Source organism: Phyllostomus hastatus, unplaced genomic scaffold (assembly GCF_019186645.2).
Source record: "Phyllostomus hastatus isolate PE091 unplaced genomic scaffold, TTU_PhHast_1.1 phas_contig_159, whole genome shotgun sequence".
Lineage (NCBI taxonomy): Eukaryota > Metazoa > Chordata > Mammalia > Chiroptera > Phyllostomidae > Phyllostomus > Phyllostomus hastatus.
The window spans coordinates 5827024-5852624 of NW_025333640.1; the positions used below are offsets into that span (position 1 = coordinate 5827024).

At 51.8% G+C, this 25601-nt stretch overlaps 1 protein-coding gene across 2 annotated transcripts in view; it reads right to left on the bottom strand.

Moving 5' to 3' along the window:
• SCARA5 (scavenger receptor class A member 5) overlaps positions 1–25601 on the bottom strand; it is a 98088-nt gene that overhangs the window by 14380 nt on the left and 58107 nt on the right. For both annotated transcript variants that reach the window (XM_045831733.1, XM_045831734.1), the window contains 3 exons: positions 17107–17187; positions 14833–14931; positions 13059–13115 (listed from right to left, as the gene is read on the bottom strand). In XM_045831733.1, coding sequence (XP_045687689.1) covers positions 13059–13115; positions 14833–14931; positions 17107–17187 — 237 coding nt within the window. The remainder of the gene's footprint in view (positions 1–13058; positions 13116–14832; positions 14932–17106; positions 17188–25601) is intronic.

The window sequence follows — 25601 nt, forward strand, 5'->3', positions numbered from 1 at the left end:
GCCCTGACTGGGAACCGAACGGGCAACTTCCTGGTCCACAGGCCGGCACTCAGTCCACTGAGCCACACCAGCCAGGGCTCCTCATCCTCTCTTTAAAACGCCCAGTCTCCTCTGTACAAATCAAAACCGCATTCAGTTTGTGCTGGTCTCTTTTCTCTATTGCAACTGTATGTTGCTGGTGAAAATCTGCCCTGTCCACTGTAACTATCATCTGGCTTTGTTTATCTTGAACATCAAATGCGGTAAGGCTGGCATTCGACAATCGAGGTGTGAGCCCATGAATGCTTCCCTCCACATGGGTAAGCACATCTGTCCATACCACTGTGATGATCACTGGCAGGACCACCCAGACTCTGCCAGGAATCTGAGCCAGGGGAAATGGAGAGAGCTGAGCAGAAGCAGACGCAGAAGGAGACAGGGACAGAAGTTAAGGAGCCACGTTGAAAGTGAGACACGAGCGTGTGGACGTGAACCCCTGGTGCCATGGCCCCAGAACTGCCTTGCATCTGAATGACCTTGCCATTCCAGGCTCTGCAAGGCCCACCTTGACCATGAGTCCTGATCTTCTAAAGGAGGTGCCCCCTCTATAAGCCCCTCTCACTTGCAGTGACCCAATGAGTCTCTGGCCCTTGTCACCAAAAATACCCAAAGAGAGCCTTTGTGAATCCAACACACCAATCCAAGGGCTGCTTCGCTACTTGCCTCCTGAGCCCTGGCTGTGTTCAGGAATTTGGACGGGGGAAAATGCGGCAGCAGCGATTGCTGTGGGGAGGCAACAGGAGAGAGTGGAAAGAGGTTGGATCTGGACTTAGGAACTGGGTTTGAATTCTGGCTCCACTCCTGGCCAGATGTGACCTCTTTATACCTACCCTCTTCTTAAAATGGGCGTCATGGTGGTGGTCGGGAGCAATAGCACCTGGCAAGTTATGGATACCTCTCACTGAGAGCTCCCACCTTGGCCAGTGAGCACTTTGCCCAGTGACACGTGGGTCAGCTCTGAGGCGTCTTCATGCTTTGCTGAGGATTGCGTGGATACACTGGCCAGAGCAGGAACGTATCCTTGAAACCCTCTTTGCAAAGCAACCCTCCTGCATGGGGAGGGGGAGCTGGGTGGGGGGCATCCCTCCAGTTGGATTCACCTCCTCCTAACTTCCTCTGCCCTCCCCAGGGCGCAGTTCCTGGCTCCTCAGCATACTAGGGGATGGGGACAGGGGCTCCTCCGGCTCCTGCTGTCAGCAACTTTCTGCTGTCTGATGTGAGCTGGATGTGGTTCCTTAAGCAAGGCAGCTCTGGAATGGTCTAGGAATGTGGCGCTGGGCCTGAGGCCACCAAGGGGCCTAGCACAGACTTTACAAATCTCATATGTGGGGAGCCTCTCCTCAAAATGAATGGAGTTTTTTTGTTGTTGTTGTTGTTATTGTTCTCTTTGCCTTCTAAATACTTACATAGGAAAAGCAAGGCCTCAGACAAGCAGGCTTGGTCTACCCCAGACTCCCCTGGCTTTGACTATTGAGCCCCAGAGCCGGAAGGGGCTTGTGCAGCCCTCTCCCACCTCACACACAGGAATCCCCTCTGCTTGTACCAACGCCTGACAGCTGCTCATCCTGCCTCTGGGAATGGAAGGGAGCTTGACAGTATCTCTCGGGAATCCATTCCAGGCTTTCTAAACCAGCATCTGGTTTTATTCACAGGAGCTGGCATCTCCAAATGCCTCCAATGTTTCTTCACCTAATTATTTTCTACCTTTGTCTTACTCTCTATGCTTTGGGTTTTGTGCTTCTAAGTGGGGAGAGAGGTGTGAAATATCTTCCCCTTCCTCCAGCATCTGTGGAGCACTACTGAGGCAGTGGGTTCATTACTCGGCCCCTCAGCTGGGCCAAGGGTCTGGGAGGACAGCTTAACTGACAGTGGCTACTGTCTCAGAACCACTTTCCAGGGCTGGGGTAGCCTTAGAACTACTTACTACCTGCAGGGCTTGTCCACACCTGGCTCAGAGCTGCCCTCAAATCCAACTACAAGAAAGCCAAGTCCTGGGTGCCACCCAGGAGAGGTTTCACGTCAAGGACGGACAGTGAAAGAAACTCATGCATACTCAGTGTCCACTACATGTCAGACACTGTGCAGAGTGCCTCATACATGCATTTATTTGCTCGCTTATTCTTTGCAACAGCCCCATGAGTTAGTTATTATGGCTCTCACTTAACAGGAAAAAAAATGAGCCCAGAAAAGTCAAGTAATTTGCCGATGGCCACACAGCTGTTACAAGGTAGAGCCTGGGAGAAGAGCAAAGTCCTTCCTTCCTTCCTTCCCTCTTTCCTTCCTTTCTTTTTTCCTTCCTTCCTTCATAATCCTCATCCGAGGATTTTTTTATCTTGATTTTAGAGAGAAAGAGGGAGAGAGAAGGAAAGAGAGAAACATTGATCAGTTGCCTCCCATACGTACCCAAACTGGGGATCAAACCCACAATCTATGTATGTGCCCTGACCAGGAATCGAACCCGTGACTTTTTGGTGTATGGGATGATGCTCTATACATCGCCCACCAGGGTGCAAAGTCCTTTCCTTTTCAAACCACAGAGATAACTGTTAGACTGAATACTTAAGACAAATATTTAATAAACACCACTCTCTGTACATAAAATACCTTTCATCTACCTCCAAACAGCCCTATGGTGGTGCAGTAACTAGTGTCTTTAAAAGGAAGGAAAAGAGCCTTGGATTAAAGCAGTGGTTCTCAGCCCAGGGCTGCATGGAAGAATCTCCTGTGGCGCTTTGATGTCTGCCAGCGGTGGGGGGACAGTTTCCAGTAGTTCGCAGGTGATGTAAATGCACTGCCAGGGTTGAGAGCACTGTTTGAAGGGATGGATCTGGGATCAAGTCCCAGCTATGCAGCTGTCAGACCTTGTGAGGAAGGCCCATGGCCGTCACCTCTTCCGGGAGGGGTTCCCTGACTGGCATGCGCTTTCCACAAGAAATGTTGCACTGCCACTTCCTTTCCCAAGTCTCTCTGCCCTGGCCAGGGCGAGCTCCATGAAAGCCGGGGCCAAGGCACCCCCGTGCTTCCCCACCACAGCCCCACTTGCGGGCGGGGAGCCTGGTGCACGGCCATGCTCGACACATTGCACTGAACGGGTGAGCGAGCAAGTGGATGGGTGAGTGGGATTCCCAGCCTTGCGAGGGGCTCTGGGAACAGAACTGATCCCTAAGTGCCCGAGAGCCTGCCTGGCTGTGCATCAGGAGGGCCCCAAAGCTCAGGGAACTTGGCCTCTGAAGAAGAGGACAGGAGGGAGACCCGCCCTGAGCCGGCAACACCACAGCTCTGCTCCGTTAGGTTAGGTTTGTTTATCCTGACTTCCAGGCCCGAGGTTGTGGAGAAGAGAAATAAACACATGGGGCTGGGAAAATGGGCTCTGATGTTCTGCAGCTGCAGAGTAGAGCCCAGGGCATAATCTGGACCAGCTGCCTGCGAAGGAAGTTGAACTTTCATTCTCTTGTGAAGAAAGAACTCCCTGTGCCCGCAGCCACCCAGGGCCTCGGAGCCCCACCTCTCTGAAGTGGAGAAAGTCAGTCTCTGTCCTTCTGCAAAGATGACATTTCTTCCCCCTCCCCCCTCCCCTGACATCCATGGGAAATGTGGTTCACGTGGGGGGGCAGGAGCCATCCCGCAAGCAAACTCAGGAATTTCTGGTCAGGCTCTGCTGGAGGGCATTGCTTTCGAAATGTGGTCTGGCCAGTGGGTGTGCATTATAAAATGCTATTTCCTAATGGTAATTAGGAAACTTAATATGCTGGTAACATGGTGCTCTGTGCCTCCTCAAAGCACTTTTGTGAGATGGTCTCATCTGATCTTTGGTCCTCCTCCAGGGTAGGTGGTATCACACCCACTTAACAGGTGAGGCAGCTGAGATTCAAAGAAGGAAAGTGACTCTCTTTTTGTTGTTTGTGTTTTTACCCTTACCCACACATGCTTATTGATTTTAGAGACTGGGAGGGAGAGAGAAAGAGAGAGAGAGAAACATCGACTGGTTGCCTTTCATAGGTGCCCCGACTGGGAACCGAACCCACAACTTAGGCATGTGTCTAGACTGGGAAACGAATCTGGGGCCTTTAGGTTCACAGGATGATACCCAACCAGTTGAGCTACACAGACCAGCATGGAAAGTGACTTTCTTAAGGTCACATAATAAAGTGGCCACGCCTGAGTCTCCAGACCCACAGCCTGTCTGGACCAAAGTTCTGTGTCTGGAGAGACAAAGGTGCTCAGGCATCACTGGTGAAAAGGAGTAGCAGAAATATCTCCCAAGTTAACCCTCTGCTAGTCATGCTGGATTGGTTTTAACTGTTGACTCGCCTGTTGGTCTTCCCCATTCTCACGCATGTCGTTTGGAAACGAGGAGTTTGCCTTGGCTGATTTTGTTTCTCCAACGCCCTGCTCATGGTCGCCTGGCCCCTAGTAGGTGTGCGGGGAAAACTGTCTGATCAAACAGGAAATGAGGCACTTTGCCTGCCTGGCCCCGAGCAGGAGCTCTCCCCATCACAGCGGGAGGACATCCCCAAGGCCCAGAAGTTCTGCTCGGAGCTCACCTGTAGGAAGTTCCTGCAGAGCCCCGTGCGGAGGTGAGTCCTTTGTCTTGCTTTTGCTCCCAGGGCCTCTAAAAGGGCAGTGAGAGCAGCCAGGCCTCCAAGACTAGAGAGGAATGCGTGGGGGCCCGGAGAAAGTCAGTGATGCTGAGCTCTCGTTTCATGTGCAGCTGAGGTGATGGGATGCTCGTTGGGCAGCCCTCTAAATGCTTCATGGACCCGCTGTCTTGACCTCTGAACCCCAGGTCTAGAACTAGGGGCCTTGCCTAAGAAGGCTCTCCCACACCCTCTGCCTGCACTCACACACTGTCCCCACCCTGCCCTGTTTCTTTTCTCAGTTTTGCTCTCCTTCAAGTTCAAAGCCTGAGACACCCCTGGCCAGAATGCTTCCCTCTCCCCATAGTTTCAATCCTTGGAAACAGAACCTGCCTTTAGCACCATGTTGACCACCTTTTTGCTCTATGACATTCGGCAAGTAAGTTGACCTCTCAGAATAGTTTTCTCATCTGGGATAACCATGCAGACCTTAGGGTTACTCTGAACGATACATGAGCTCCGTGACTGGGGTGGTCGGTTCTCATGAAGTAGGGCTGAACTCAATGTAAGCCCCAAGGATCGTGCTGGGGAACGGAGGCACTGTGGCCGGGGACTCGCCCGGCTTTCAGGCCAGCGAGGAAACCTGCCGTGACCCACTCCTGTCGAAGTGCCCACAAGACCTCCGGGATGTCCACCGGCTTGGCCTCTGTCTTTTATCTTCTTTGTTCAGTCAGAATTCTACCAGAGGCTCTTTGGACGAGAGACTGAAATCCAGAGCCAGGGGAGGTAAATCCATCTAGATAACTGGTTCCCAGTACAGCCTGAGGGCGTTTCCCACCGTCTAAGTGGGGCAGCGCGGTTAATGCTGCTAAAGCTGATTCAGTTGCGTCAGAAAGTGGCTGCGAGGCACCTCCGGGATTTGATCTGCGAGCCTGCAGCACGCCTTCCCTCACCCCAAAGGGGAGAGGGCGCGGGGTCAAGGGAACAAAGAACAATTCCCCAGATTGTATGAATTGCTTTCTACATAAACTGTTCAACCATTCCTGGTTTTACAGTACATCTCAACGTAAAACTTTTCTTTGTAAACCCACATCAAAGACCCAAACTTTAACGTGTCAGTGGTGCCAAGGCATTGTTTTTGGAGAAAATTCCTCGATCACCTTCAGTCCGAAAGTCTGTGCTTCTAAAGGAATTCTCTGGCAGGGCAAAGCCGGGAGACCGCTGCCTGTCACCCAGGGAGTCGGCCGTGGCAGTCTTAGTGGGAACCGCCCCGGGGCCCTTCTGGAAGGGTGGACACCGCAGTGTCAGCTACACATGGGTTAGGAGGGACATGGAGACACAGCCTGAGACAGACCCCTTGCTACTCACCGTAGAAAGGAGAGGTGCTTGAGGAAGAGTCACACCGGTTACCTCTGCTCACGTGCCTGAGATACCGCACTAGGCTAACAGTGAAAACAGCAAACCTTCTCGAGTTGCACTTGTGTACTTGGCTGCTAATTCTTAGCATAACCTCCAAACCCTGGCATGCTCATTTCCTTCCAGTTAGCCCTCAGTTTCAGCTCTCAGTTGGTCCCTGCTTTCACTTCGAGTTTACTTAGAGAAGCATTAGCCATCCCGCTAATGACCTCTTAGCCCCTCTCAGCACCATGCTAGAGTCATGATTCCCCAAGGGGGCTCCGTTCCTCCTGCCTAAGCTGTTTTTCCTCGCTGGGGCCCTGCTGCAGCTCTTCTCTCTTGCCTTTTATAAGGCACAGGGCTCGATAGCTCAGCTGTTCCTAGAAACGGAACACTCTTGCTTACATTGGGTTCAACACTTTTTCTCAGGCACCCCCACCACACACCCACATTTTATCACCTGGCTTCTTAAAGGAGCCAGGCCCTCTGTTTTTCCAGACCCTCTTGAATCTTTTTGAAGCCGTCAGACTGAGGGCAGCATGGATCAATCTGAACGGAACTGTTTTCTGCACATGGCTGTGTAAATGCTCTCCTGGAAGGGGTCACTAGGAAGCTTTCAGGCAGAGTCTCAGGGTTTGTTTTTGGAAGGCTTAAGACAGACTTTTGGCAAACCAGAACATCTGGAAGGCCAGATCGCATTCTCCAAGCAGAACCCAGGAAGAGGAAATTGCAGCCAGCGGGAGGGTGGGGGGGTGGGGGGGTGGGAGTGGGGTGGGGTGGGGTTGAGGGACTGGCCTCAGGGCTGGGACAGAAGGGGCCTCGGAATCCCGGACTGCCACCCGAGGCCTGTGCTGCTCCCCAGGGCTCATGTGCCGTCTTCTCGGGAGCTGTGTTTCTGACAAGCAGGACTTTCTAAACGGGGAACAACTCAGACAAGAGAAGGAGCAGGAGCCACAGAGAAACAGGAACTTGGGATGTGGGCCTTTCCATGCAGAGGAAGGGTCTGCCCACCCTGTGCCCGGCACTGATGACAGCACTGGTCCTCTCCCTCCCTGGTCAGTCGCTGGCATGCCGCTCCCTGCCTACAGCCCACACTGGCTGCCCAGTGCCCAGAGGTCAAGCCCAAACTCCTGACCATGGGTCCCCACATACCTCTCTGGCCTTACTGTATTTTTCTTACGCCCCAAACCCTCACCATGCAAACTATTTGGATCTATCAGGCAATACTCTGCCAGTTCATGCACCATTCTCTTTACCTGGAACACTTCACCTTCCACAACCACCTGTTGGACACCTACTTGCCCTTAAAGACTTGGGTCGGAGACACCTTCCCAACTGACCCCCCTAGCAGGCGGTCAGCCAGCACCTGGTGCAGAGCAAGTACTCAATACATGTTTGCTAGAGCAGTGAATAAGCCCATGATGTTTCCTAAATGTTTTCCTTCCTTCCACACATCCACCTGTTCTTTATGATGAAAGTGAGAGGGCCAGGACCCCCCTTCCTGGTGGCCCTGCCTCACCCATCTCTCCTCTGCGCCATCCGAGGCCAGCTCCGTGTCCCCTGGCTTTCCAGTCCATGGGCCCCAGCCTTTGCTGTCCCTGCCCAGTTTTCATCCGGTTCTCACCGTCACCTCATACGCCACGTCCTTGTCCTTGTTTCCCTCTCCCTGATGTCTCCTGCTGTGGGTCAGCCAGGACTGGAAGCAATGTTTGCTGCAGGACAGTTTGTTGGAGTGAATTTTGTGTCCCTGCATATTTTCGGTGCAACTAGACATTAAACTTAGGGGAGGAGAAGTTTGAGAAGGAAAACACCTTTCTATCTCTACACATCCTTTGGTGTCAGCATCTCCCTCACTCTACCAGGGGAGAGAAGGAATGAACGAAATACTAATGAAACGCACGTGTGAGGGCATCAGCACTGCCAGGTACGTGCCAGGGCGCCTGCACAAGGTACCTCAGTAAGGCTACTGAGCTCAGCTCACACGATCTCAAAGAACAGGGGAACCAGCGACATGGGAAGGGCTTCTGGGTCAAGTGCAGACTGCGCCCCCCACCCCGCCTGCACCCACTGTGAAAAGTTTGCTCTGGCCCATGTCAGTGCCAGAGGCAGGTCAGGCAGCCACGGCTTGGGGAAGTGAAGAGCAAACAGGAAGACGGGGGAAAGTACCTTAAAGGTAACTGAGCGCTGCTGGGGCGGGAATTAGCACCTGCACACTGAAGCAGTAAGAACAGGCAGAGTGGCCCATGAGGACCCTGTGCTGTCAAAGGCCAGGACAATGAAAGATGACTCAGGGTGGTAGCAGAAGGACTCCCGCCAACCGGCAGACCTGACCTGTGTGCTGGCTCCACTCTGTGTTTACTCCAGTGACTCCAGGCAGGGCCCTTACCCTTCACCTGGCCTCCGCGCCTCTCTCACGTGCACCTGGTCATGCCTCCTGCACATCACTGTGAGAGTTAAGTGAAGTGATATACACAGGTGCTACCCCCCCATAGTGACAGGTATGAGTTTGTTGGTAGTATTATGTGAATGGTTCCTTTTTTTAGGAGTTAACTTTTAAATCATGTTGTTGTTGGGGTATTCAAGGTGTGTGAGGGAAAGAGGATGTCGATGCGCTAAGTGAATAAAGAAATACAATTGTATGTAAAAGGTCCAGTAGCTCTGTCTCTCCTTGCCTGAAAAAATGCCAATTCCCAGGGCTACCTTATCCTTAGCAGATTCCTTATAGCCAGCTGTAGGGGCAGGGAGGGGAGAAGGGGAATTCACGGACAGCAAAGGACTGTCTTTGCATCCCTTATTCTAAGACAGAGACAGACCATTCATCTCAGTGGATGAGTGGGTAGAACAACTACGGGACATTTACACAATGGAGTACTACTTGGCTGTAAAAAAAGAAGAAAATTTTACCCTTTGTGACAGCATGGATGGACCTGGAGAAGATTATGCGAAGTGAAATACCACATGATTTCACTCATATGTGGAATCTAGTGAACAAACTGAACTAACAAGCAAAACAGAGACAGACTCAGAGGCAGAGAGAAGGCTGACAACTCTGGGGGTGGAGGGATCGAGCAAAAAGGAAAAAGGGCTCATGGACACAGACAACGGTGTGGTGACTGTGGGGTGGGGGGGAGGGTATAAGGGGATAAATGGTAATGGAAAAGAGACAATAAAAAATAAATTAAAAACAAAAACAGAGATAGAAACATCTCAGCAGCCAGGGGGGGAAAACGGTCTAGAAGCCACCATCCTAGTCCTGTATTTTGAGCTTACCCCGCACACTGGAGTGCCCGCCGCCCACCCCCCCGAAACTTACATCCCTAACTACTCAAAACACACACAGGATGTTGGACGGCCTTCAGGTTCTCTGAGATGCCACTGATAACTGTCAACACGCGCTGGCTCCGAATTAACCCTCGGGTTGTTCTGCATGTATTTTCCATATGAAACGAAACTGAGGGAAAAATTTTAAACAATCTGAACTTACATCCTGCTTTAAATTCATGCTGTGGGGCTGAAACAAAACTGGATCCTCTACCCACCCCCTAAGTGCAAAAATACTATTTATTTTTCTTGCAAATGGACCATATACAAGGGTAAAACAAATGTCTTTCTGTCTTGAGATGTATATATGTAACTTTTTTTCCCCTGGCCAAACTCCCCACCCAAAGTCAAACATCTAAGAGAATGACTAATATCACCCTTGCCTGGAAAAAAACCCCCAAAAACAAAAACGCCCCCCACGAAACAAAAAACCCCTCTCCCTCTCATCGAGCAGGAAACAGGAGATCAGGATTCTAGACCCAGCGGGGCGTGCCCTGACCTGCGGGTTGCGGCAAGTCTCCCCAGCTCTCTGCCCTTGCTCCCTGTCACTAGTGAACTCCAAACTGGGGCGGGCTTGGGCGTGGGAGAGGAGTGGGTCTGAAACCCCACCCAACTCTGAAATCCTATGGCTCGATCAAAACACGAGTAAACAATTTCGAGGTCTTGTATAAACACATGGTAATACTGACTTCCAGCGTGGGTCCAGGGTGGTGTTCTCCATAATGCCCTCTTCAGAGAACACCCCCAATTTCCAGTTCCAAGCTGTCAGTCTTATTTTTCTCATCCATCCCTTTCCCGCAGTAACATCCCCACCTGCTGGAACTTGAGGTTTGTGCTGCTGAAGTGAGGTATTCGTAAAGGTTCCGCGGCCTCAGCGCAAGCCTCCGCTGTGTTCCTTTCTGCAGGGAGGGGAGACCTCGGAGGCCGAGAACTCCTTCTTCCCACCCCTGAGGTCTCACGGTGGGGCTGCCCTGGGCCCAGGGATGACTAACAGCCCCCAGAAGTGGGTACTCTGTGTGGGTCAGAATTTCTGCACTTTTCTGAAAGATGATCCTTGGCTTCCTCCTCAGAGTCTCAGTGCCAGGGATCGAGTTAATGCCTCTGGGATTGGAGTCCTTGGAAACCTTACAGGGAGTCTCATCCCATCATGGGTTTTATGTGGTCAGAGGCAGGCCGGGAGTCGGGGGAGCAGGCCGTGGGAAGGCACCGAGCTCAGCTCTGAACTGCTGTGGTGGCCCCCTTCGGCCTGAGGCCCTTAAATCCCTATGTCCAGGTGAGGGAATGAATCACTGGGGGTTTTAGGGAGCCCAGCCCTACTCTTCAAGACCAGGGGCCTAAGCTGTCATCCCAGAATCAGAGAAGTCAGAGGCCTAGGTTCCGGGTTCTGCCCCTGCCTTTGCCTTGGGGGAGTCAGCTCTCCACTCGGGGCCTCTGAGAACAGAGAGATGGAGGGATGGCCTTTGGCTTTGCTGTTCACGATTCCTGTGTGTCTCCTACCTTCCTCTGCCTGCTGTGGAAAGGCTACCACTGATGGAGCTGTCTCTGCTGAGCCACTTCACTTCCCCAGCCCATCACACTTTGGGGTCTCATCAGGGGCAAGAAGGAGAGGCTTAGAGCTTTGTGCAAGGGCTGTGGTCTGACCTCTGGGCTCCTCAGGGCAGGAAAGAATGCCAGCAGTCCCTGAGGACGGGCTGTCCAGAGCTTACATCAGCCTCTCTGGGTGTCGTCAATAGGCTCCAGCGCCAAGTGGACTAGACGCCCTTTCCCCAAACTCCCCACCCAGGCTCAGGGGTGGGTGGGGCTCTCTACCACTGCGGCTCAGCTCCCACCTCCCACACTGGGCCCCCAGCCTCGGAGCCCCAACCCAAGTGCAGAGACCAGCCAGCAGAGCCCACAGAGGTGAGTTACACGGTGACGAAAGCATCCTCAGGATCAGTGGGGGCGGACAACCGCCACCTCTCCCCAGGCTCTGCTAGTGCAGACCTCCTCTCTGCCCTCAAGCCCGCTGACCAACAGCCACCTAATAGTCCCTGACAAGCATCCCTCTCCTATGTGGGCAGCGTTTCTGATCTCTCCTTGGAGGTCATCTTTCCACAGCCCCTCCCTTCCTGCACCCCATCAGGAGTTGTTTATTTCACACAGCTAAATGCCACACTCCTCGGCACGGTCAACAAAGAGAGCCGGGGAAGGCAGCCGCCCAAAGACAAAGTACAGTGCCCAGCCCAATTCATAAATGCGACTCAGATATGTCACAGATGTCCTAGATCATATCCAGACCCCTTTCCTTTGCCATCAAAACTTTCCTTTTGGCTCCCACAGGGTCCAGCAGATCTCATCTAGGCAGGACACTCCTAATTCAGCCTTTGGCTGCCCTTGAAAGTGACTCTAGGTAATGCTAGAATGACTGCAAAGCACACATATTGCTTTATGGATTTTGTATCTGAGATGAGGTGGGTGTGTGGAGTCCAGCGTGAGTGTGGGCCTGCCCGGTCTATGGGTGTGTCCATCACTTCAGCGACGAAGTGCTGGCACAAATGTTTTTCTTGTTTGATCCTCACCACTGCCCTGGGAAAGGGGAAGGCTGAGGAAGCAGGAGGCAGGCAGAAGTTTCAGGACACCTTGGGAGAGGGCACTATTGAGAAGCGAGGTTTTCTTCTGGTCTCGCACGACTGGGATGAAAGTGTCATCCCAGCCCTCGGGGAAATCCTCGATCTGGGTCCAGAGTGTGAATCTGCAGAGCTTTCTGTCCCCGAGTGTCTCACCTGGAGGCAGCCCTGCCTCCCTAGAGAGCCAAGGCAGGGTCACAGACACCCTGAAGGGGTCCTCTGCTTCTGCCTCACACAGGGTGGCAGCATTTCAGAACCCAACAGATACTAGATGTTGGTATTTTTCAGCAACTTGGCGAGGAGACACTATTCATTGAGACTTGGCTAGGAGACTCATTCTCCTCTGGCAATCTCTCCAAGGTTCTACATGTAGCCCTTTGGGGGTGGGGTGGGAATAAACCCTAGAAGAGAGCGTCAACTAGATAAGCTGGCTCGCTTTGTAAACATTTTAGGGAGGACCCTTGTCAGTAAGACACCCTTCCCTAGACCTGGTGGTCTGCCCAATACTGAGCTCCCTCGCATCTCTGCTCAGTTAGCAGCAAAGGGGGAAAACAAAAGGGATTCTGCTTTGCCTCCTTGCCTTTCCTCATGTAAATACCCAGGGAAGTCGTGCATTTTTAATGAGGTCAGTAACTGAGTTTTAGCAAGCAATTTCAGTGATTTTAGGAAGTATGTCTGAATCAGTGTATTACATAGAATAATAATAATGATAATGAACCCTTCCTGAGTCCTAACCACATGTCCCAGCACTGTAATGAGAACTTTATGTGGATTAACTCCTTTAATGCCACCGTGATCCTGTGAGGTTAGGGCTCTTTTATCCTCATTCTATAGATGAGAAAAACTGAGGCGCAGAGATTACCCAGTGAGCAGTGAGGAGGCCAGGCAGTCTGCCTCCGGATCCTTCTACGCACGTCTGGGCTTGTACCACCCCTGGACGTCTGACCTGTGCCCCTGGAGTACCCCTCTCTCACCAGAGCCCTGAAGCAGGAGGGGGGCTCCTTTGACACTGAGGCCTTGGCTCATGGATCTAGTTTTGGGACCCCCAAACTTGTGGGGCCTTCTGGGTGACAGCTACTCTTGTGCAATGACCCCAGTGACCCCAACAAAATTTGCTTACTAGTATCCCCTGCTCTGTCTCCTTTCTCTCCTTTTTCTCCTTTGGGGCCTCGGTCACCTGAAACAGAGGAGAAAAACTGGCATTAGAAATGTGAACGAGCCCTAATGGTAAATAAAGCATCATCTGCAGGAGACTTACTAACCCGAGACCAGGGAGGACCTCCAGCTGGAGCCAGCAGCCCTGCAGGGCACAGTGTCCAGCAAAGAGCTGCCTGTTCTGGCCACTCCGCCCTGGGGAGGAGGAGGCAGCACCTGGCCGAGAAGTTTCATTTCCTCCTTATTAAAGCCTGAAGGGGTATATGGTATTCAGCAGAAGGAAGACAAAGCAAAGATATTCCTATTAAATAGTCAAGGTTTTAGAAGTTCACATCCAAGTTTGCTCTAATGAGCACAGGAAGAGGAAAGGAGGGACATTCTTCAGTTAAACAGAGAGAGAAAGCCTAGGTTCTGTGTCAGGCGGTGTACCAGTTGGGGGGCATGGCTATAAAACATGAGGGAGGGAATTATAGAACTTCCTTCCCAAAATATGGGTGAAAGAGCAGAGCTCTTTTCCCAGCTAGCATCTCACTCTATAAAGAAGTAGGAGGTCCTGGCACCACCAAGCAGACATTACAATGACCAGGCAATTCTATTATTCTATTCCAAGTAGCTTCAGAAAGCTATCTACAGACCAAAAGTCCATGGCATGGTGTCTGGTGAAAAAAAGCAAAACCAGCAAGTTCTAAGGGAGGGTACTAAGTGTGATCCAAGTTCTGAAAAAACAACGGCAACCATATATGTAAATACGAATGTGGTTAGAAAAAGGTCTGGCAGGATGTGCTCCAAACTGTTTATAGTAGTCACTCTAAAGAGTAAGAGCTTCAGGGACCAAAGGGGAGGGGACTGACTTTTGACTTTATGCTCTACGTTTCTGTACTGCTCTTTTTTTTCAACAAGCATGCTTGCTTTTATACTCTGTTTCAAAGTCAATTTTTTAAAATGTGGATCATGAAAGGGAGGGAAGCCTCAGCCTGTTTAACCACCAAACAGAAAGTAGAATAAAAGTTCCTAGTGACGCAAGATTAAGAGACCACCCTAGACATGGGGTGGGAATGATTAATGGCTCATTTTTCTTAGATTTCATATTAGGAAGTGAAGAGGCTGAGCCTGGGGGAAAAGCATCATACTTCATCGTCTTCTTCTACAAGGATGATAGGAAGTCTGGGCACATCTTGAAATAAATGTGGAAAGTGGGCTCCCCTAAAAATGAACCAGGTGACTATCCATAGAAAGAGGAAAAAATGAGAAGAAACACTATTGGTTGTGTAAGCTGAGAACAGGTTAAAGTCTGGCGTATTGGGGGAACACAGAGACTGCGGCAGACTGTGAGGAATGCGGCAGTACTGGAGCGCAGGTGGCGGTCCTGGTCTGCAGCCTCTGTCCCTCCTGCGGCCCCGCTCTCCTGGCCTGGCTTCCCCTGAGCTGCCACCCTTAGTAATACTGGTTCCCCCATGCATTTCACCAGCACTTCAGAGTTTACAAAGTGTTTTCACATACATATTCAATACATCTGATTTAATTCTTATGGCAGTTCTGTGCGATATGGCTCATGAGGATTTCTAGTTTGGGGATGAAGAAACTGATGTGGAATGATGAGATTAAGTGACTTGCTCAATGTCACTCAGCTAGCTGGTCAGTGGCAGAGCCAGAATTCAGAGCTGGCCCACCCACTCCAATGCCCGGGCTGGTGCCCAGAGGCCAGCGGGGAGCCAGGGTGCTCTGAGGTCCATTATTACCTTTGAACCCACGCATGCCCATTGCTCCTGTGGCTCCTGGCCTCCCATCATCACCCTTGGGGCCGGGCTGTCCTGGGGTTCCTCTCTCCCCTGGTTGACCTGGGGAGACAAGAGACAAGTTGGGGCCCTTAGAGGTCATTGTCTGGGCCAGCAGTTGCCTTCAACCATTAATCCTCCCTTTGCTTCTGCTTCCTGATTCCTCTCAGGGAATTTAAAGATGCTGCAAAGGCAGTGTCCCAAGGTCAGTGCAAACCTGCCTCATCAACACTTTTTATCCCATTGGGCTGGACACTGCCCCCCACCCCTGCCTAGAAAAATCCAGTTCTACTATGAGTGACAGTGGTGGTGGTGGCCCTGTTTGGGAGATGTCCCTTTTCCTCTAGCTGTGCTGGAGATTTAGATTTGGCAAGATTTTTTTTTTAATGTGCCAGGCACTGTTCTGGATGCTTTGTATAAAGAATCTTATTTAACCCTCACAACCAACTAAGGTAAGTCTCACTTTACCTGTGTTACCAGAGAGATTGAGTAACCTGCCCACAGTCACACGGCAGAGTGTTGGAGGCAGGTTCTGAGCCCTGGCCTTTCCGAACTAAAAGCTCAGGGTTGGTTGGCTTCATTTTGCACTGATGAAGAGGGTTTACTGGTACATAGGGTGGGAAGAAGATGAAACAGCTCCCCATCACAGTTAAGAAAAAACCCGAAAGGTCCCTGCCTTGTGGCAAACACAGGGAAGTACAGAGGTGGGGGTCGCAGGCTGAGAGGAGGGGGCCTGCTACCAGAGTAGGCCCTGAGGCTCCTGACCAGGGGGCCTGCAACGTTCTGCATGTCAACAGCAAGAGCCAGAGTCAATAAACACTGTCACCCAGTGGCAGCCCTGGGTCCCAGGGGCCTGACCAGAGTCCATAGTTATCTCTGCAAAGCAGAGTGACCTTAATTAGCTGATTAATTCTTTGCTGCTTTGAATGTTATTTGGTTTCTTTGGGCTTTTTCTCTGACGTGGAGAAACCTGTCTCCCACTTATTATTCCTCCAGAGCTGATGTCAAACAGCTGGGAGAGGACAGGTAGCCCCAAGAGGGTGGCAGAACCTCAGTGAATGTTTTTTTCTGTTTTCCCCTTCCTAACACAATGTTCCTAGAGTCCAATGGCTCTGACACCACAGAACTGTGAATCGAGGGCAGGATGTGCCCAGGGATCCCCATCGTACAATTTACTAAAGCAGGAAAAGGGGTTCCACAGAACTGGGAGTCCCTGGGCATCCCCAGCTGAGGGAGCTCCTAGGGAGGGGGAGGCAGGGAGTGAGGCCAGGCCATGGGCTCTCCCTCCACCAGCCTCTGCATCCACTCCAGGCAACCTCCTTAGAGATTTAGAAAGAAGATGGTTTGGAGGTATGATTCCTGATATAAATAAGAAGACACATTTTTCCTGATAAACTTCTCCTTTTCTTACATAACTCAGAAGACTTTTTACACTCTCCTAGAAAAATGTTGCGCCCAGCAGAGGCTCCGGCATGGACAGACAGGGGTGCAAAGTTTGATAAAGTAACGGAACAGGAGCTTCTGAGCCAACGAGACTAAGAAGAACACATAGCACATCCTTGGATAACGTCCCATTCAACGTCGTCCTGTTATAACATTGATGGGGTGCTATAGGAACTTCATTTGTTTGTATCAATTAGCCTATGGTAAGTTGGTTTTGTTGTATGTTGTTTCACCTAAAATCACAGAACCTGTCAATGACGATACGTGAGGACGTACTATATCTTTTCAGAAGGCCAGAGAGTCCCCTCCCTACCAGCCATGGGATCTTCAGGGCTGTCGCCAGCGTGCGTAGCCAGACAGAGGCAGGAGAGGGGCAGGTGTTTATTGGCCTGCGCAGGTTTGGCAGGAGGTGGGGACATCAGGTGCCTGGCGATTCATTGAGGCATAAGTGGAGGGTTGCCTGGATCGCAGAACACCTGCAATTTCTTCTGAAGGTCCTGGGCACATGGACCCTAATTCCTGGGGTGGAAGGTGGCTTCAGGGAGCTGTGACTCTCTTATGTACCTTTGTCCTTCAAATCATGGTACTTGCTATGAAAAAGTATTTGCTCCATCCTAGTGTTACACCAATGACATCAGTCTCTTCACAGAACAGGGCATTTGAGGCTGAGTTGATGGGGCACTGTCCCAGGGAGCCCCATGACCAATACCAACGAGGAAGCACAGGGTTGGGCATGCGTTGGGAGCCCCTCCCTTCCTGGTCTGCCCAGGTCCCCGTCGGGGGCTTCCCCATTACCTCGAAGTCCAGGTAATCCAGGGAGTCCAGGCTCGCCTTCCTTCCCTTCATCGCCCTGATCCCCTTTGGGGCCCGGCGGTCCTGAAAGGGTTACAAACAGCACCAAGGTTAGAGGGTGGCTTTCTGGAACAGGCCACATGCAGAGGAAACAAAACTCCCTCCTAAAGAGAGGGAGGGTCAGCATGGTGCTTTAGAAGCACCCAGGGTGCCACCTTGCCCAGTGTTGTGGGTGTGGGTGGGGAAACCAGGGAAAGCTTCCCGGAAGAAGTAATATCCAAAGTGAAACTTCAAGGTGGAACAGAAAGTGACTAAGTAAAGGGAGAAGAGACAGTGTGTGATGAACTGAATGCCTGTGGCCGCTAGAGGCATATGCTGAAGCCCTGACCCTCAGAGTGCCGGAATTAGGAGATGGTGCCTTTGGCCAGGGATTCGGGTTAGATGATGTCATGCGGGTAGAGCCCTCATGATGGGATTAGTGCCCTCGAAAGAAGAGGCACCAGATAGTTCTCTTGGCTCCCCTCTCCCCTCTCTCTGGTGAGCATGCTTTCTCTGGCATATAGCAGGAAGGCGTCCCTCTGCAGGCCAGGAAGAGGGCTTTCATCAGAACCATCCCTGCCAACACCCTGATCTCAGATGTCTAGCCTCCAGAACTGTGAGAAAGCAAATGTCTGCTGTTTAAGTCTGCAGTACATTGTTAGAGCTGCCCGAACGGACCAAGTCAGAGTGCAAAGCGGTAGCCCCAGGAGGAGGGAACAATTCCTATGAGAGCTTAAAGATACATGAGCCATGATGGGATTAGAAGCTGGAGAGGGGCACATGATGGATTAAGAAGGGTGAGAAAGTAGAGGGCCTTGGGGTCCTGGCTTAAGTGCTGGCCTTGACCCTGGCGGCACCAGACCCAACCAGAGGAGCCTGAAAGAAGAGTGTGACCAAATCTGCACACAAGGTTTTGGCAATGGTTCGGAACAGGAGGGAAAGCAGAGGTGGGGAGGATTAGGAGGAGGCTATACCCCGGGGCGGGGGGGGGGGGAGGGCGGTAGAACCCTGAATCAGGGGCGTGGCAGTCAGGAGGGCCCTGAGCGGCTGGTTGAAGGAGAGGAGACCGAGCAGGTGAAGGCAGGGGAGGCGGCCAGGATCATGTTCAGATTTCTGGCGGAAGCACCTGGGTGGAAGAAGGGGGTTCTGACTGTTCCTGAGCGGGGCTTCCTTCCAGGGCAACACTCCAGCATGGCAGGGATTCTAGTGTGTGTGATTAGACTCGGTTCCCACCAGAAAGCTGGGTGTTGAAGTGACTTGTCTGAGGCCACACAGCCAGCTGGTGAGTGAAGGAGCCACGGTTTTAACTCGGGGCTGTCTGGCCCCCACCCACTCAGCCTCACTCACTGTGCCAGACATCTCCCCATTCCCAGACCACAGCTGAGCCTTCCCCCTATGGCAGCCTGCTGTTCCCAGGCTGGCAAGCCCGGGAGCCCTCCCTGTCCCTGTGCTGTCACTACCTGCCTCTCCATACCCCAGGGGCTGCTCCTCGCCACCTTCTTGGCCAGACCTTCTCTGATCCACCATTCCTGCTGAAAGGAGGCACAGCCTGTGTGAGTGCATGGACTCGGTGCCATTCGCATTTACCTCACACCACCTTGTCCTATAGTCGTGGGTGTGTGTGTTCTTTTTCCTAGCAAATGGCCAGCTCCCCGGGACAGGATTGCATCCTCGCTTTCCCTGATCCAGCTACAAAGATCCAGACTCTAAACTCCCCACACTTGCTGCTTTGTGAGAAAATCAGAGAACCAATGAGAACGCAAACCATATTGCACTGGACTAAGAGTACCCCCTCAAAATTCATGTCCACCCAGAACCTCAGAATACAACCTTATTTGGAAATAGGGTCTTTGTGGGTGGGATTAGTTAATATAAGGTCATATTGGAGTAGGGCAGGCCCTAACTCCAATATGGGACTGGTGTCCTTCTCAGAAGAGAAAGCACAGACAGGCACATGGGGAGAATGCCACCGGATGATGGAAGCAGATGTTGCAGTGATGTTTCTCCAAGCCAAGGAATGCCAAGGATTCGGGCAACATCACAAGTTAGGAAGCAGCCAAGAAGGATCCTTGAGGTTTCAGAGGGAATGTGGCCCTGGGTACCCCTTGATTTTAAACCTCCAGCCTCCAGAACTGTGAGAGAATCAAATTTCTGTTGTTTCAAGCTACTGAGTTTGTAGTACTTCGTTAGGGCAGCCCTAGGAAACCAAAACATGCATACTCGCAGCACAGCAGTGATGTCTTGCACAATAAATATTTGATAAATGAATGAGTATATGAGGTCAGAGGGTGTTAATACACACAAAACAACCAGAAGGCCAAGATCAAGATGTACTGATGACATTCCAGAAGTTGGCACTATTTTTAGATCCTAACAAAAGTAGACAGCTGTTTAATAATTCAATGGCACATACACAGAGAAAAAGTAATCAACAATTTTAAAATGCACGAGTTACACAAATCATTTAAGGTGGACTGGGTTCGGAGACATCTTCCTCCTTTCTACGAAGAAAAGCAAAGTCAGACAGGCCACATTGATCCCAGTTTTCAGGTGACAGAGTTGAGACACAGAACCTGTTTAGAACACAGCCAAGATTATAGAGCAAAGGAAAGACATAGTGAAGAATCAGATCAGCTTCCCAGCTCCCCTTCCAGCCACCTCTGTCCAGGGAGAGGCTGAAAGAGGGCACTAAGAGAGGTCCCGGGGTCTCTGCTCTCCATGAGCTGCCACAGGGATGGACTTGCCTTCCCCTGCCCCTGCTCCACCCCTCCCTCTTCACTCTCCTCTGCCCGCTCCACCCCTCCCAGTGTGGAACTCACAGCTCCAGGAATTGAGCACGTCAAGGATACAATGGGCCAGATGCTCCAGTTTGTTCTCTCTGCTCTGATATGTGTGACTCGATGAATGGCCCTTCTCTAGAGTAATTCTCACAAAGGGAGGACGCTGCCCAGAGGAATGACCCTGATGGTGGGGCACCAGGGTAGCAGAGGTCACTTAGAAGGTAGGGGTTGGTTATGGATTCAGAGCATCTTGGGTTCCAGGTCTCAGTTCTACAAAATCTAAGTAAAAATTCTTTTCTCAGGCACATGTAGTGAGGAGTGAGTGGATTAAAGGACATAATGGATGCAAAGGGGCTTGGTAACCTTTGAGTAGCAAGGCCATCTTTACCAACCCGTGCCCCACCTTTCATAACACCTCATCAGAATGATCCTAAGATGACAGTGTGTGAGGATTCTAACCTGCACCTGAAATCGCCCTGCCACGCTTGGCTGGGTCATCTAGAGAGAAGTCTGAAAAACATCCTCCACGTGGACATAGTTTTTAAGACACAAACAGTGGTTCCCGAGGGCCTTCCTGTACTAGAGATTAATTGGGAAGAAGTCAGGGTGGACAGTAAAGATTTTCAGACCCTAGTGACCTCCTTAGGTAGTATTGGCCCAGCAGACTCAAAGGAGACTAAAATGTGGCCAGTCCCAGTCTTGTGGGGCCAGGCTGCTTAGTGCTCTGAGGACCAAGCATTTCTTCAGCCATTGCTGCCCATGCGTAATGCAGTCCTGGGCTCTGACATTTTGTCATTTTATCAGGAATCCAGGCTAAACGTCTTGAGCTGCTTCATCTCTCCTCCCTTTGCTCTGCCTCCCCAGACTGTCACTCTTCCAGCCTTGTCATTGGGAACATAGCCCATGTCCTGTCTCTACCGGCACCAAGCTCATCGAGGTCCTCATGGCCTTTCTCCTTGTCTCCAGTTTCTCCCTCCAACCAGTCACGTTCATCCTGTTCATTAATCTCATCAGAAGCAAGTGAACTCAGTACCCGTGGGGGCCCCTCACAGGGCGATGTGCCACGGCCCCCTCTGTGGGCGACCCCTGCAGGTCATCCCCAACTGGTCCATTCTTTGGCACTCTTAATATTTCTGGACACAAACTGTCTCCCACCTCAACAAAAACATTCTTCTCAGTGTGTCCCCAAATCCTTTCCCTTTGAAGAGTCCTGTCCCTCTCAGCCCTCGAGCTCACCTTCATGCACACCCTTCTGATCTCTTAGGGCCCCAGAGCATGGCCCCCACATCTCAGAGCTAGAAAGGGCCTTGGACATTGCTGTGCACAAACTCCCCATGGGGGACACCCCTGAGCCGGGTCAGGTCACTCTGTGCCCACTTGCTGGGCATGGCCACTCACCTCAAGAGTGGTCCCCTCTGGTCCCCAAAGAGGACAGGCCTCTCTGAAGGTCTAGAGCTCCCTCTCTGTGGCCCTGTGCCTCATGTAGCCCCTGGCACATGGTAGAGACTCAAAGAACGGCTTCTGGCCAGTCCTAGAAGCCGTTATGGCATCAGTGGCCCCGGTAGCACCCAGACAGGCTTTTTCACTTCTCAACTTTGCACACTGTCACTTTCTCATCTTTTCCACCACTTGAGAGGCCAGAGCACGGAGGTGGGCTCAGATAAGGAGGAGTAGGGTCTATCTCTCTTCAATCGTGAAAGTAGCCCCAGGCCCCCCTCCATGGTGCTTCTGGTCTGGTATGCCAGTTTCTCCTTCCTGCCCGCCTCCTAGAGCGGCGTGGAGAGTAGGACCCCGGTGCCTGGGGTCCGCTCTCAGAACCTGCCCACCAGTCTGGTCTGCTTGCCCACGCTGCTTGCCCCAGGGCCGTTCTGCCCTCGCCTGGCTGCCTGTGAGCCACTCCAGCTGGAGTGTCTCCAGAACAAAACAAAGAATATGTGACCCAACATGTGGGAGAAACACCAGGATTCTTCTGGGAACCAGCCTACAGGGAGGGAAAAGCAATCCGTTCTCCCTTCCCGGATCCTGGGAGTAGCCATGGGTGGGGGGCCTGCGTGTGCTGGAATCTGGACCACAACCTGCCAAGAACAAGTTCTCACGACAGCTGATAGAGCGGGCCTGATGCCAGCACAACAGTGACCAAAAGCATGACGTCAACGCCACCTCCAGAACCAGGCTAAATTGGGGGCAGCTGACAGGGGCGGGGCAGCTGACAGGGGCGGGGCTCCTCAGTCACTCTACTTCCGCTTCCCTGACGTCACCGGGGCACTGGGCTCTGAGTGCCATTACAGGGACACTTTCTCGAGTTCCCTCACTTCCCTGCTGCACGCCTCTCTCCGCCACCCTGAGCAGGCAGACGGGGCAGGGACGGTCAGTCCCGCCTCACCAGTGAGGACACCTGACCCCAGGAGTCCTGCGGGCCTGGTCCTGGCCTGAGGGGCCGGCTCTCCCCAGAGCCTCGAGGGAAACGGGCTGGTGGGCGGGGCTGGGTGCAACTGCTCCTTCCCACAGCGTGCTCTCCATTCCCTTCCCCGCTGAGTCAGACGTGGAAGGGGAAGAGACAGAGCGCCTTACGACCCTCCCAGGGAGTCGCCAGCCAATGCTTCCCTGTCCTTAGTGGAGGAGAAGCACAGTCTCCATGCTGCTCTGATCGGAGACACGCAGCACCTCCAACCCGCCCCTGTCCACTGACGCCCCGTCCCAACGCGCAAGCCTGGGATCCGAGGCTCCCCAACATTATACGCCATCCCTTTATAAACACTGGTTGAACCGGACCCTCTACCAGATGGTGTTTTGTTGTTGTTGTTGTTTTTTTCTCAAAAAAGCGGCCCACAGGTAAACTTACTTTGCTAGCTTGTTTTTGTGAACCAAGAGATGTTATTTTCCACTCCCAGCTGGGCCACTGCCTCGGGATTTGGCTTGGGCAAGTCGTTTCCCCTCTCTGAGCCTCGGGGTCCCCAAGCAGAGGAGTGGGCTGGGTGATTTCAGAGACCTATTATTACGCTCATATTCTGTGATTCTGTAACATGACCATCTAGCAAACAGCCATCTGACCGTGGGGGGAGTTCTGCCTCCAGGCCTTTGCTCTCGCCTTCCCCCTCCAGGAGGGCCTCCTCTCTCTGGTTGGGCCTCCTCTCTCTGGCTGTTTAGGTTCTCTGCTGCTCTCAAAGCCAAAGGCAGATTTCAACAGACCTGATTAGTGCCGAAAACCCAAAGCAGAAAGCAGCACTGCTGTGAATGTACACAAAAGACAAACTGGAGACGAGATTCAGGGAAAACTATAACAAAGGAAGAGAATGAAAACCTTTTGGGGTCAAGCTCAAGAATAACATAAATAAGCTCATATTGAAAAATATACATAGCTGGATATTTGTGGATTCTGAGCAAGGAAGGAGAAAATGTGTGTGTGTGCACGCATAAAGACTAAGAGAGGAGCTGAACAAAGCCAGGACAGAAAGGCCACTTGGACAGCAGTCTAGAAATGCAGGGAAGCTCATCCGATAAAGCATCCCTTATCAAAGGCCTGGGGAGACTTTCGTCTCAATCAAGCTGAATGACGATTACATTCAGACATGCCCAACGGAGTTCTCTACTCATACCAATTGGGCCCCTGACCACCACAAGAGAGGGACATGGGAAAGGGTGAGACCAGACACAGTGGCGATCCTGAGAGCCAGAGGGGCCGAGCGGGGTCCCCTCTGAGGAGCCAGCAGCCCATCAGGAATGCAAAGTGTGGAGACTGGAAGGTAGGCCTGGGCAGGACTGAGATGAAACTTTTAGTTCAAGAGAACTGAGTGTGAGACTTAGTTTAAGAGCCAAAGAAAGACCACTTGGAGGATTCCAGTGGAAGAACCTTGGCAAATAAATGACCTGAGCTTGGAGGTGAAAGAACCAGGATGTGAAATACTCAGAGAGCCCGGGAGGATCACCAGAAGGAAGCATGGTGATGCCTGTTGACTAGAAGAGGGAGAAAGGGACTAGAGCCCGGGGGGGACCACCCCTCAGGTACGGGGATGGAGTCCAAGGGACCATGCCCCCTTCTCTCCACCTGGAATGTAGGATGGTCAGCGACAAGAATATAGTTTCTGAGCCAGAATGACCCACTTTCTGACCTTTACCACTTGCCAATTGCATAAGAAACCATGGGAAAGTTGTTTCATCTATAAAATGAGGACAATAATACCTTTTTGCAGAATGGGAGGATTAGGGGTCTTGAATACCTTCAAGAATTAATGAGAATTTAGAGAATTAATGCTGACAAAACATCTGGTTCATAGTAGGTCATGCATGATTTGGTGTGGCTGCTATTATGACTAAGCACCTGCTACGGGAAGGGGAGGTCAAGGAAAAGAGATGATGGGAAAAGCTAAGATCCCAGTGGTGTGGATCTAAAAGAAGAAATTCTACCTCTCACCCTCCTTTGATTTCTGACAGGTGAAACCCAAAATGGCCCAGGACAAGAAAACCAGTCCTCTGATTGCCCAGGCTCAAGATGTAATGGCTGTTCCCCAAACATTTACTGAGTCCCAGTCACATGTGCCACGCTGTCAGGCACTGGGGGATGCAGGGACGAAGAGGCGAGGGTAGACTCTGGTGTAGCAGAACGAGCGCTGGGCACTGGGCTAAAAGTCCTGGCTTGGTCATCGAACTGTACACTTAAATGGGGGAATCTCACAGCATGTAAATTATGCCTTATTAAAGCTGTTGAAAACCAAAGTCCACGGTCGGATCATTACCAGCTGTGCAGCCCTGAGTAAATCAGCTATTTCCTCCCGGAGCCTCAGTTGTTTTTCTGCAGGAATCCTACCCCGCCCTCAATAAGGAAACCTGCCTTCCGTCAGCCTCACAGCTAGTCATGGGGACCCACTTCAGAACAAAATAACATACCCCCAACACTCTGTAAATTGGGAAGTACTATGTGAACGGGAGGCTCCATCATTACTGTTTTCAGCTCTGGTAAGTGCAGGAGCTCAGAAGAGGGAGACTTGGGTGAGCTAGAGAGGCCAGCAGGGTTCTCGGAGGACAAGGGCTGGAGTGAGATCAGAAGGACTTGGATGTTGAGGAGGAAGAGGAAGAGGGAGGCACAGCTGGAGTAAAGCTATGGCCGTCAGCAAGGCGGGCTCTGCCCCTGGGCCAGTGACGAGACGTCTTCCACTGGCCTGGATGCTTCACACAGGACAGGGGATGCAAGCTGGCCGTCTCGGAACCGTATGTGGCCCCCAGATGTGTTGCCTTTGGCTCACAGTATTAAACAATTAAAGATTTCTAGAACATTCCACGTTTCTGGTTTCTCTTGAAAAATAGGAAGACCTTGTCAATGCCTGCCTGGCCGAGATGGGCTGGACCTGCCATATGCCCTACCACTCCCCCGACACTGAGGTCACTTCACTTACTGACAGAGCTGCACTGGCCTGACAGACAGTTCTGTTTGCAAGCGCTTCACTGGGGGAACAGCTGGAGGAGCAGGCAGGAAAGAGAGGCTGGGGACGCGCATGGGATGGAAAGCTCACCAGTGCTGGGATCAGAGAAGCCTGGGTCCAAACCCTGGCAACCTCTCCTCCTAGCCAGCAACTGTGAGCGGCTTTCTGAATCCCCGGGCATGGGTTGTTTTAAAAAGACACCATAAGAGGATGCCCTTGGCACCATGTCGGACACAGCTGGTGTTCAAAATGGTATTGTTAT